Source organism: Mya arenaria, chromosome 8 (assembly GCF_026914265.1).
Source record: "Mya arenaria isolate MELC-2E11 chromosome 8, ASM2691426v1".
NCBI lineage: Eukaryota > Metazoa > Mollusca > Bivalvia > Myida > Myidae > Mya > Mya arenaria.
In genome coordinates, this window is record NC_069129.1 from 20,939,694 (window position 1) to 20,953,102 (window position 13,409).

At 34.9% G+C, this 13,409-nt stretch overlaps 1 protein-coding gene and 1 non-coding gene across 3 annotated transcripts; one reads left to right on the top strand and one right to left on the bottom strand.

The window, feature by feature from the left end:
- Positions 1-1,164: 1,164 nt before the first annotated feature.
- On the bottom strand, positions 1,165-1,237 carry Trnas-uga (transfer RNA serine (anticodon UGA)). The gene has a single exon. It is a non-coding gene; the product is annotated as a tRNA-Ser (tRNA).
- A 647-nt stretch (positions 1,238-1,884) lies between these two features.
- LOC128243601 (uncharacterized) lies at positions 1,885-12,601 on the top strand. 2 transcript variants are annotated; one of them, XM_052961468.1, is made up of 11 exons: positions 1,885-2,007; positions 2,348-2,523; positions 3,107-3,156; positions 3,515-3,576; positions 4,334-4,438; positions 5,934-6,065; positions 7,079-7,228; positions 7,503-7,592; positions 8,025-8,163; positions 9,004-9,021; positions 9,955-12,601. In XM_052961468.1, the coding sequence occupies exons 2-11, from the start codon at positions 2,366-2,368 to the stop codon at positions 10,431-10,433; spliced, it is 1,383 nt and encodes a 460-aa protein (XP_052817428.1). In that variant the 5' UTR covers positions 1,885-2,007; positions 2,348-2,365; the 3' UTR covers positions 10,434-12,601. The 2 variants fall into 2 exon arrangements, with proteins under 2 accessions (XP_052817428.1, XP_052817429.1); XM_052961469.1 differs by lacking the exon at positions 9,004-9,021.
- Positions 12,602-13,409: the final 808 nt, after the last annotated feature.

Consider the following 13,409-nt stretch of genomic DNA (forward strand, 5'->3'; position numbering starts at 1 on the left):
GTGGTCTCCTTTTACAAATACCTTGGGGCATATTTTACACCGAAGTTATCATGGTCGATGACGAAGGACACATTGGCGAAGCAGGCAACAAAAGCTTTAATGAGCATCATTTCATGTCAGAAGCACTTCGGATTTTTATACCAAAACAGGCATTTAAGCTCTTTGATAGCATGATATTGCCAATTTTGTGTTATTCTGCAGAAATTTGGGGGTTCCAATACGCAGAGAATATCGAACGTGTTCATTTTAAGTTTTGTAAACATGTGTGTGGACTTTATAAAAAGGTGTCAAACTTCTTTGCACTGAGCGAAAGTGGACGATTACTCATTTCAATTACTTATAACCTTAGATGCATATCGTATTGGGAAAATCTTGTTCAAATGCCTCCAAACAGATATCCAAGACAGATGTACCTTCTGTTACGATCTCAAGACTCGAACGGCAGAACAAATTGGGCCTCCCACGTAAAAAGACTGTTGTTTGAAAATGGGTTTGGATATGCATGGCTGGCAAATAACATTGTGGATACGAAATCGTTCTTACAAACATTCAAAACCCGGATTAAAGACTGTGCGTTACAAAAACTTAACACACAAATAGACAATTCGCCGAAGGCATTTTACTACCGTGAATTCAAAACGCTTTTAAATGTCGAACGTTATTTGTTTGTTGATATGCCAAGTATGTATAAACGATGTTTCTCCAATTTTCGCTGTTTCTGGGCATCAACTTATGATTGAAAAAGGGCGTCATATGGATATCAGCTGTGAATATAGATATTACATTAAACATTCGTATTCGAATTCGTAAAAATAAATATTCTTGTTTTTAATTTTCTTCTGTGCGCAATTATTATTTTTATGTGATAGATGTGTCACAGGGTGAGAAAAGTGTGCAGCCAGACCGGGGCTCAAACCCGGGAGCCCTCGCTATCAGGGCGAGTGCTCTACCGACTGAGCTACCGGACCGCTTACACACCTCACCACATGTATAGGTATCGGTACCGTGACATACTTCCCCGCAAACTGGAAATTCGTCCTCGAATTTGAGGAACACCAGTGCTAAGGAATGCACATAATTAACACTGAGAGCGCATTATGCTGCCAAACAGTGCTGCCACGGCCCCACGTTGGGCGCCAAATGTCACAGGGTGAGAAATGTGTGCAGCCAGACCGGGGCTCGAACCCGGGACCCCTCGCTATCAGGGCGAGTGCTCTACCGACTGAGCTACCGGACCGCTTACACACCTCACCACATGTGTAGGTATCGGTACCGTGACAGATGTTTTTAATTTTCTGTTTGTTATTTATTCTAATTATGCATTCTTTTACTTTTTCAAATGCAAAGTATTTAAGTTGAAATGAGTAGCACAACTCGATTTTTGATCATGCATTTGATACTTTTCAATATATGTTCACTTACCTGGTGCAAATATGGTGTGTATCTCTTTTTACTGATTGCATTATTATTCTTGAGATCTATATGTATATACTATAATTATATGAGGCATCACCAAATAGTATAATGTATAATTGTTAATATTTGGGTATACATGTATATTAAATAAACTGTCAACTGCAGCAGAACTGCTTGTTTTATAAAACAAAAAATGAGGTGAAATACTTCCAAATTGTATTTAAATTACGACAAACGTTTCCCTTTCACTACTAGTATGTTTCAATTAGTAATGAAGTAAACTTAATATATAACGCGTCCGGCAATGATACTTCGAGCCGTTGAGACAGCGTCTCAGTTCATATCAGCGTTCGTTAGGGGAGATCACTTCGTCATGATGAGATTGATTAAACTAAAGAAATAAGATTTAGTGGCGTGTAACCGTATGCTCATTGGTATAGGTTTCTGTAACTCATGTAAACAATATGGCGGAAAGAGATTGATTTCACATTCCATTCGGAAAATCTTTGAATACTGAAGTTTCCCTTGAAATAACCCTTTTAAAATCAATCATTTTCATCTCATCTTGAATAGTTTGTTTTGTTATATCGCGTAAGTCATTTGTTTTGTTATGTTTAGTTCCATTTATGAAAAACAACAGGAGAGCCAGAATGTTTGTCACTGACAGTGTCTGCACAATAATTCTAAAAAAGAAATAAATATATGTAGTATTAAAATGTGAACCTGATACCGGTAGCTTCAAGATCTTCCCAATAAAACAACAATTATGAACTTGTTTTGCATACATGTATACATGCAATGGGTCTAGAAACATTTTGCTTTGAAAACTAGGGGATTTCAAGCTTCAACAGGGGATTTTCATTGATTGCTATTATTCGCTTTAACGTATACATTTTTGTATGTGTTTTCTACTTTTAATTGTATCTTACAGATTTTGAAATCCACCACAATGCCAGCAGACCAAAAGCTTTACGGCCTTCCAGGGCCTCAGAACAGTGCTGTCCTCATGGACATTATCTCGAAACTAAAGCAGGACCTCCACCAAAGTCGTTTGGAAAACAGCAAGCTTGTGGATCAGCTCAACTGCCTCATAGCTCTTGTGAAAAGGTATGCTTATTGTCTGTTTCAGTATGTGGTACTTCCTTTAAATAAACATGTATTGTTCTTTCATATAATTCATTTGTGTTTACACATCTCTAGTAGGCTCTACAGACAAAAATATATTGATTAAGCTGTTGTTGTTTCTGAAATTGTAAAGATAAGGTCTGGTGCATAGACATATTTTCAATATATAAGGCATGATATGCTACAGTAAATGTGTACATAGTTTATATAATTAGATAAATCTTCATGTTAATTAAAGCCTGCTTTTCGAAGAAACGTCGTTAAGGTTGTAATTATACAGTATGGTATACTGTATGCTGTATCATATTTTTATATTGATCTTCAAATCTCTGAGCCCCCACAATGGCTCTGCCCTTGAACACCCGGCGGAAAAGTGGCGACAACTTTTCAGAACCCAGAGGGAACCCTGTCATTCTCATTGAAATCATATGCAGTATAGTGTCATGAAGCCATTATTGTGAATCTGATTTTATTGAGATTGATTTGTGTTTTCCTGGGCTGATGTTTCTCAATACCTTTTTTTTATAAATGCATTATTACATGAGATTTGGTATGTTTTTTACAGAGCCTGGGGTGGTGAACAGTCAGCAATTATTCACCTGGCCAACATTGTTGGTGAGTCACCAAATATTTGTTAGATTATACTACTTTCTTTTAGCTCGATTGTGAAGAAAGCTGATAGCTTAAAGAATCACTCTTGAGTCCATTTCCAGGGTGTAAATTTTGAGTGGCCTTGAGGAAGTACCCCTGGCAGGGATTGAACCCACAACCTCTTGGGAGAGAGGTGGACACCTATACCACTAGACCACTCTCGGCCCCTGTATATTTCGTGCAAACCATAACAAAAAATATTCAGAAAAGACTTGTTGAAATTTTATTTCACATTTCAAAGTAAAGCTTAACTATTAATGTAATTACAGTTTTGTGCCTTCATTAATAATTATTTCAAATATGCATGTTCATTTTTTTTCAGGAATGGAAGCGCCAAACTTCAGTGTTTCTGACTTTAACAGAAACACACCAATACCAGATAAGGTAACACATGTTACTCTTACATGTCAGTCTAATGTATTGTTTGAAAAGTATTATGATAATGAAATTAATAAGGTCATTTCCATGTTTACCAAATATATCTGAAGTGATTATTTTTAGCTCTGGTTTTCGAAGAAGACATTTAGGGCTATTCGATTTAAACATATAACCCATGGGGGGGAAGGCACTTTTAAATTATGCTACCCCCCTACAGAAGCAAATTTACCCTTGTTGGGTCCAAATTATTGGAAAGACACCCACCTCTATACTATTTAAATAATTGCCTTCCCCCCGGGGGGTATAATTGTTTTACTGGAATAGCCCTGAGGAATAGTCAAAGCCTTAGTGTTGGCATTGGTGTCAGCATCAGTATGCATAATCTTTAAAAATGCACTCTTACTCCCAACTTAGATTTACCACAATTAATACAATTGTTTTGATATACCAAAAAGGATGAATAAATGTAGAAAATGATGTTTCTTATGAAGGAAACAGAGTTTAATTTAAAAGAAAAGTGCCGAAAACATAATATATCTACCTTATGAAACTATAGTAGATCACAGTTAAATCTTCTAGCATTCACCAATCATTAAATATTTTTGTGTTTTCAGGTATTTAAAACACGGTTACATTCTTGTTATCAGTAATTAGTATTTTCAATAAATGTATTCTTTAGGAAGTAGTTAAAGATGCATCACTGAAAATTTATTAAAATAAGTCTGCTTTCAAATTTTTACAATGGCATGTTTTTGATTGCCAGACTCGTGCAGTCCAGAACTGGGAACGATTTGCCGTGAGGTTATTGGAACGAGATTACCAAGCAATACGACATGAAATTGCTGAACGACAGAAATTTCATATACAGGTCGGTACCTTGATTGTATAGTGATAAGATTTCTACTTAGGCATTTTAACTAATAAACCTGTTTGTTCCGGTTTCCCAGCCAACCCTATAAAAAAAAATCACCGGACACTAGTTAAATTGCCATCAGAAGTTGTTGTTGTTTTTTTAAGCAAATTATTGTTTTTGGCTCAGATTATTTTAAATATATTTGTTTAAATTGACTGAATTCATGCACATATATTTGTTGTGTACCATTTTTTCCCCTTAATTACTGCAAAAGGTTAAGGTTATTTATAAGTATAATGTACATATAATTCAACAGTTATGAAAACACATTTACATTTAAATGAGTATGGAAACTAAATGATGTAGTTCATGGACACTATAAATGAAAATTAGAAACTCATGGAAACAATTTATGGAAATTAAAGAAAGTAATTTTAACTAATTTATGGAAACTTTAAATGGAACCTTGAGAATGTAATTTTATGGACACTATATTTGGAAACTTTGGAAACTTAGAAATGTAAATTCATGGAAATGATACATAGAAACTAAAGAATATAATTCATGGAAACTAATTTATTTTAAACTGAGGAATGTGATTCATAGAAGCTATAAATGAACACTAAAGAAAATAAAATTCATGGAAACAATAAATGGAAACTTAAGAATGTGATTAATGGAAGCTTTTGATTGAATTTTCCCCCATTTAAATATAGCAGGAACAGGCTCTATAGCAAGAATACATTTACCTGTTTAGTTAAATGGCACCAAAATTGATTTAACATCTATTACTTATTCCTCGATTAGTTTTTAGCATTTCTGTTCTTTTTGTTTGTGTGTGTTTTTTTTTTAAATAAGTACAGGTATTGTCATAGACTTGAGTCATAAATTGACCTCAATATTGCCTATTACACTTTTACATTGGCCACAAGGCACAGTTCAAAAAACTGTTAAAGACATTTACAGAAAATTTGGTTAACATTATGTTGCAAGAGAAAATAGGCATATGTGATACCCTATCCGAAAACCAAAACTGTGATTGTGTAGTTATGCTGGTTTTACTGAAAAACTATATGTGCATTGGCATTCCCTCTGCGGCACTCTTGTACTCTATCAGTCTAGACTTTAAGCTAAAGAGTTGTGGAAGGGTGCTGCACCCTGTTTTTTTGGGGGAAGACCTCTTCTGCCCTCATAGAGATCAACATGTGCACCCATCTACCCTCATATCATTCAATACTGAAGACTGTCAAATATTTCTGTTAATTGATTAAATCTTATAATATAGTTATAAATACTTAAAAAACTTTACATATATATGGCAGTTGACACCAAATATTACTTCATTTCAATATTGTTCTTAACATTTTTGGTAAAACTCAAAATGTTCCAGTTTTTCACAGCCCAGATAAATGTGCCCATTTCTCCCTTACCACCCTGCCCCTCTTCTGCAGCAATCGGGTCCTTTTTAAAACCTTGCTAAAACCCCTAATTATCCATTGTCACTATTCAGCGACGAGAGATGTACATAGCAGATGTTCTTGAAGATCACAAGCATGAGATGGGGAAATTCCAGCTCCACAAGAAAAGCACCCCACAGCTGGAGGATGTTGACAAGCAGTTTATTCGTTGCTACAGCGCCAAGGTATGGAAAAGAGACATAGTTTTATCAATCTCCTACGCAGTGATCTCCCCTGACAAGCAGAATAGATCTCTGCCAACATGACCCATTCTCATTCACCAGAGGTTTGATGATATAGCAGCATCACTCTGGTGTACAAGAATGCAATAAGCGAGTAAAGCTGGATTTCATCTAGTATATTAACCTACTTTTTTAAATGTTTTTTCTTCTCTTTTTTTGGTAGTTTTTATCAAATTGAAATTTATTCAAGGTGCATGGAGGTAAAAAAAATAATTAAAATTAAAGATAATTTTATTTACAATCTTTAATGATATGCATACTCATGTGCATATAATATTTTAAGTATCTGTGGTCATGTGATTTGCATGGTGGCTGTGATAACTGTACTGTAAGGGAAGTTGCACTTTGTAGAGTTCGTAATAGGCCTGTGTGTTTTCAGAAAAAGAGTTATATTTCTAGTCCTGGTGTTGGCAACACAACTGTTGTTGTTGTCTATGTCCTGGTTCAATAACTTTAAACATTTTTTTTTTAAGATATTCATAAAATGTTGGTTTGACAGTCATGTTTACAAAATGATGTACATTCTATTCCACTTTAAGTGGTAATCTTGTTATAAATAGTTCTTCTGTACTTTCAACATTACTTTGATTCAATTTACAGTAAATCATAAATATTGTTACACCATTTGTCGTATCCTATAGAAGGAAAAGGGAAGTCAGTCACATTCATATATGTTAAGGCATAGATTAAGATGGTGCTCAATAGTTTCTTCCCTTTATTATTTACATAGAAATTCTAATACTTTGTTTTTGTTTATTATAATATATATCAATACTTTATTTTTGAGCTTGATATATTTTCGAAGATCTGTGAATTATAGTTTATTTTCGACTCTGATATAGTTTTTTAATGCTTCTTAACTCTCAGGCTTAAAGGGTTTTAGTGTATAATGACTGAGATAAATAACTTATTTACACCTTTACAAAGACCTTAAAATCATTGTTTCGGATTTTCAGACACAGGGGGACAGGCGTGTAAAGTCTGCAGGGCACAGGAGGGGTGGACAGAGGGGTCAGCTGTACAGAGCTGCAGATATGATAGAGCGGGCAGGGGTCACTGTGGATGACCTTCTGGGTCAAACACAGGGACCGACAGACACTGACCAGGTGACATACTAGTAGTTCAAATTAGTATATACTAATTTATTTGAGCTAGATTGTGAGGAAAGCTGATAACTTATAGAATCACTCTCCAGGTGGTTTCCTGGGCAGAAACCAGTACTCGTGTCCATTTTGAGAGGCTGTGAGAAAGTACCCCTAGTGGGGATCGAACCCACAATCACTTGGGTGAGAGACGGACTCGTATACCAAGGTCAAATTGAGGTACCAGCACAAGGTTTACATAACACTATATGAATTTTTATTTTTATTTTCGTTCCAGGTATTTAATGGCCTACACAAGATGGGTGACAATGAAAGATTGCTGTACCGACCCAGGGAACACTTTGATGACCCAAACAGATACAAACAGGTAATGAGGCTGACCTTAAAAATGTATTTGTTTGCAGTGACCAGACAAATTTATAATAAATGATCAAACATTCTTACAAAAAATACTGATTGAGTATTGAAATAATTATTCAAGGCATTTGGATCTTATGTTGGATCATAAGTCATAACACAGTCATAAAAAAATTCTCAAGCTAAAACCGAATGATTGGAAACAAACAGGTACAAATTGGTAATGAGGTCATCATTAAAGATGTATTTGTTTTCAGTGACCAGACACCAAATATGACCAAACTCAATTTTTTTTTAACCCCTTTAGTTGTCAAATATTTATTCATAACATTTCCATTTTATGTTGGATCTAAAGTAATAACAGTCATAAAACTATTTTCAACCTACAAACCAAATAGAAACGTGATTTAACTTCATCCCACCAAAATTCACAAAATTTCAGGGCAACCTTTTTGACCCCAATGTGATCTTCAGTCCTGAGATGATGGGGAACAAGAAGCGACCCTCAAGCGCTTCTGAGTCCAGTATTGGAGGGGGTTATGGGGTCAGGACAGGGAGCAGGGCACGATCAGGTTCTGCAGGTAGGGTTTATGGACTGCTTTTTATTCAAAATTATATAAGGCATCTGTGTTATATGAGCAATAATCTTTATATCATATTTAAAATCCAGTTCATAAAAAAAAAAATTGTGTATTTCAAATATATATTTAGAGAAAGATTTTTAATTCATTGAAAAAGAATGTTTGTTATATTCGGTTTTGATTGACCACTCCTGTAATATCTATCACATGTATATATAATAAGACAAAAGAAAGGATTCATACCATAGCAAAATTGTCAGCTAGGATGAAGAATTGAAGTCATTACATTGGGTAAATAATAATTAATTTTTATTCATATGGAAAGATACACGATACAAGAATCTTTATTCAAAGTCGGGTATATGATAACAAGGAACATAAGCTGAATGAGCTATTTTCGCACATGAATAACAAACATGCATAACATAATAAGAAATAATAATGAGCAAGTGTGGGCAGATCTTCAAATAACAGTTCTCTGTGCATTGTATGTATGTCTGAAGAAATGAGGCTATGTTACAAACAGTCTCAAGTCTGAGCTCACCCTCCAGTGGCAAAACTGCAAATCTTCATTTCACTGCAACCGTATTTCTGCTTGAGTTTTGGTGATAAAATTTGCTGACTTCTATCACTATTCAAAATTTTACAATTATTTAAAAAAATAATTGTAAAATGAATGGAATAAATTATTCTTTGTTCTTTAATTAAATTGCTTTTCTGTGACTGAGTCTATATTTGGACCTGAGACTGTTCATAATCATCGCCCAAGGTGCTCCCACTGTGTTGAATTCATTATGAGACTTACATACATGTATATAACATGTCCTGAATGTTTGACAGTTAAGCAGGCCCAACTAAGTAAGTCAGATGAAACAAGTGCATGACAATCTCTAGCTCTTAATGATTGCACATACATTAAGCCTAATTAAATGTATTGTCATGGCTATTGATAATGCTTTGACTTAATTAGTAGTATTCATGATATTTTAATATATTGATATATTTTAAAGCATGCATTACACTGTTAAAGCTGCACTCTCACAGATTGACTGTTTTGACAACTTTTTTATTTTTGTCTTGGAATAAACCAATCTTTGTGTAAATATCCAGCACGCAGTAAAATAAGACTGGTAAAAAAATATCAGATTGCAGTCTTAAATATTTACATTCAAAAATAGAAGAAAAGTTTTGTGGCTAAAAGTTCTACAAATGCATAAAGAAAAAGGAGTTTTGAGGCATAGAACATCAATTTTCAAACCAAAGTATGTAAAAATTGAGATCTGATTCTTTGTCAACAGTCTTATATCACTGGTTCTCAGATGTTTATGCAAAAAGTGGCTCATTCTTAGACAATTTTTTTTTTAAAAGGTTGTCAAAGAAGTCCATCTGTAAGAGTGCAGCTTTAATGTTATTAATAAAAACTAGACTTACTTGAATATCAAAATTAACACTTAAGAACAAAAACTACTCATTTTATACAAAATCAATAGTAAAAGCTGTGGATAAGAGCTATGTTTTAAATTACATGTTTTAACAAGATAAACGTATAATTTGACAGCAGATGTTTCGAGATCTTACTTCAGTCTATCCAAGTCAGATATTTTTAACAGTGCAACATAATTTATTGTTGAAATCATCTTAATAAGAAAAACATATTACTAAAATTTGGAGCATAATATTTCTATGATTTGTTTGATTTCATAATCTTGATAAGTGTACATTTGCTACATGGTGTTTAATAGTACTATTAAGTTACTTTCCAACAATTTACAAGACTTGTAACCTTTTCAGTGTTTCTGACAGAGGAAAAACCCAACAGACCGTTAAAGTACGAAACCACAAGGCCCATCTCAGGGAAACGTCGCCCATTAAGCGGTAACCCTGCAACAAGGGGAAGAATAAAGTCTGCACCAGCCCGTCGAGCCGTTCCTCCAACAGTAGTCCGCAAGGACCTTCATAGCAAATCTGCACATGACTTTGGAGATGATGGATCTACGGAACAGAATGATGAGTTGCAAGATATTGGTCGTAGAAATTCTACTGAGTATAATATAAGTGAAAATGACTTTGATTTAAGATCTGATGGCGTAGAATCGCAGTCTGAAGTGGTCGAAGATAAGCCACCAATGGCTGTTAGGGTTAAGAAGGGCCACCCTATGGACAAGTTTGTTGAAGATCTAAGAATGGTGTCTGAAATGGAAGAAACATTTAAGAAAACTGCTCTCCAGTTGCAGAAGAAACTTGGTCTAGAAACAAGTGGATTTGTGTAGTTATGTTTCATGTTACATATTTAACATTTTGTTATAGAATATTATGTCCAATACTTATAGTAAAAATCATACCAGTAATATTAGGCCGATTGTTCAGAACTTATTTAAATTTACTTTCAAATTTTTACTGATATGGAAGTTAAATGGATACACTTCTGATATACTGTATTTCTAAGTTTTGAAACAACTGTTTCAGCTGTACTTGATTATATTTGAATATGTGAGCACATTATTAAATATTTTACATTTAAAAGTTAATAATGATGTCCCTAATCACGTTGATAACTTTAACATAGTTCTGAACAATCCAGCCATTATTCGACTTGTGTTGGAAAGTGTTGAACAAAAGCCAAATCAAATTATAGAATTGTACACAAAAATGGAAAATAAGGCCTAGTAGCGAATGGATTCGCCTACAAAGGTGAAAGTGCTAAAAGACTTTTCATAAAATTATCATAAACTCATACTCATTTTCTGAATTTTGAAAGTGCCAAAACAAGTTTTTAAGCTGAATCATAAAAAATTAGCTAGTTAATCTTTACATGCAAGATGCAATTAAATACTTGTGGTCTAAACGAGTGGTTGGATCTACAAAGAATCTTGTTTTCAAAAAAAATGAATATTACGAAAAGGTATTGTAATTACATCCATGTTGTTGATGTCAGCATTGTACGAGAACGTCCACTTAAGCTGTAACGCAAAAACTATGGAAGGATTTCATACAAAACTCATTTGTTAACAGGGACAAAATGCATGTATGAAGACCATGTTATGATAAAACTGGCTTTGAAACTGGTTGAGTTATGCCTTTTGATCGACTTTGAGAGACAGAAGAGCTTTGACTGCATTTTACCTCATGAATGACAGATAGAAAACGAAAGAGCATTGATGGAAGTTATGCCCCTTGTTCAACCGATAAAAACGGAAGAGCATGGCTGAGTTATGTCCCTCTATTGCCTGAGAAAAACTAAAGAGCATTGACTGAGTTACGCCCCTTGTTAAACTAAGAGAAACAGAAGAGCATTGGCGGAGTTATGCCCCTTGTTCAATCGAAAGAAACGGACAAGAATTGGCGAAGTTTTGCCCCTTTTTCAACTGAGAGAAACGGAAGAGCATTAGCGAAGTTACGCCCCTTGTTTAATTAAGAGAAAAAGAGCATTGGCTGAGTTATGCCCATTGTTCAACTGAGAGAAACGGACAGGCATTGGCGGAGTTATGCCCCTTGTCCAACTGAGAGGAACAGAAGACCATTGGCTGAGTTATTCCCCTTGTTCAACTGAGAGGAACGGAAGAGCATTGGCGGAGTTATGCCCTTGTTCAACTGAGATGAACGGAAGACCATTGGCTGAGTTATGCCCCTTGTTCAACTGAGAGAATCAGAAGAGCATTGGCGGAGTTACGCCCCTTCTTTAACTGCGAGAAACGGAAAGACATTGGAGTATACGTGTGATGCTCTTTTACATCTACCAAAAGACCTTCTTATATCGGTCTGTCTGGAATTCAGAGGCGTTCGATATCGTGATTACAAGTCATAAAAATACATTGATGATGATGCAGAATATACAGGTATATTGATTGATCAGTATCAGGCTGGTACATCTATTTACAGTATAAATTATGAATGGGGAAATACTTTGTAATGGTTTTAATCCTTTATTAGGAATTTATTTAAAGGCCTAGTTTAAGCCTTCTATAAGTGCCCCCCCCCCCCCAAAAAAAAGGGTACAGTACACAACCTCTGTTTATTGATTTTAATCTACTTGCCTTGATCCCTCTTAATGTTAGATCTCCGATCTGATTATCCTGCGGTGCAGTTTTTTCATAGAATTTGCCCCTTAATGGCCCTGAGCCAATAAACGAATACATAGGAAATTGGCCCCTACTGTGACACCAGTACAATTAGCAGGAGATGCACAGCAGGGGATTATCATGCCAAACATTCTTTAAACTAGGCCTTTAAGGAGCAGTTGCTTTATCTGTTTAACACTTTAGCTTTTGTTATTATTAAATCTTATCTCTGTCAAACGTACAATATTTTGAAGTTTGTCCTTGTCATGTTTTATCTACATTGTCATGTCTTATCTCTGTAAATTGCTTGAAATTGGCGAACCATTGAAATGCATTTATTGTATTGAAAGATACTTAGATTAAATATGCTTATTTTTGTACTTAGTTTTTGATGCTATCTTTAGTTATAAATTACCATACTGACATGTAACTGCTCATTGGTGTAAACGCTTTTGCGATTATGATTTTACAAACAGGATATCCAGGGGCGTAGCCAGGCTTTACTGAATGTTACACACACGAAAGGGGGAGGGTGGGTGGAAGAGGGAACTTCCCTGTAGCCGGTGGGGGGCTCGGGGCCTCACCAGGGGAAAAATGGAAACTGGAATTAACATCGATATTTGGAGGGATTTATAGGTTTGAGGCCGCCGACTTTGTAGTTAATAAGTGATTGATTTAGGCTCAGTAAGCTATCTAGCACAGAGAAACAATGCTTACTTTAGCTGATCTTCCTTTTATTCTGATATCAATTTTTAGCTTAGCCCTCAACTTTGCCGCCATATTTGGCCATATTTTTTTTATTTAAAATTGATGTTACGTACATGTGTAAGTGCGTAACGCTGGCTACGCCCCTGATATCACATTCAAGGCGGTTAAGTACGAGCTTTATTTACCTTGTTTACTGAATATGATATAGACCGGCTTTAGAAAATTAGTTAAATAGATTTTGTATTGAATGTAATATCATGTTATCTTCTCTTTTTATGCGGGATGGAGATATTAAAGATACGATAGAGTTATATGTGACGTCATCAGCCACGTGTTTGTCCTGATAGTGGAGATAATAGCTAAAAAATCATTTTTACCTAAAGCGTTTTATTTTAATAGTTGGAAATCGTTTGTTTGTTCAAAGCTTTTTAAAACGATCTACACATTGTGATCTTACAGTTGTTATTTAATTCAGATCTT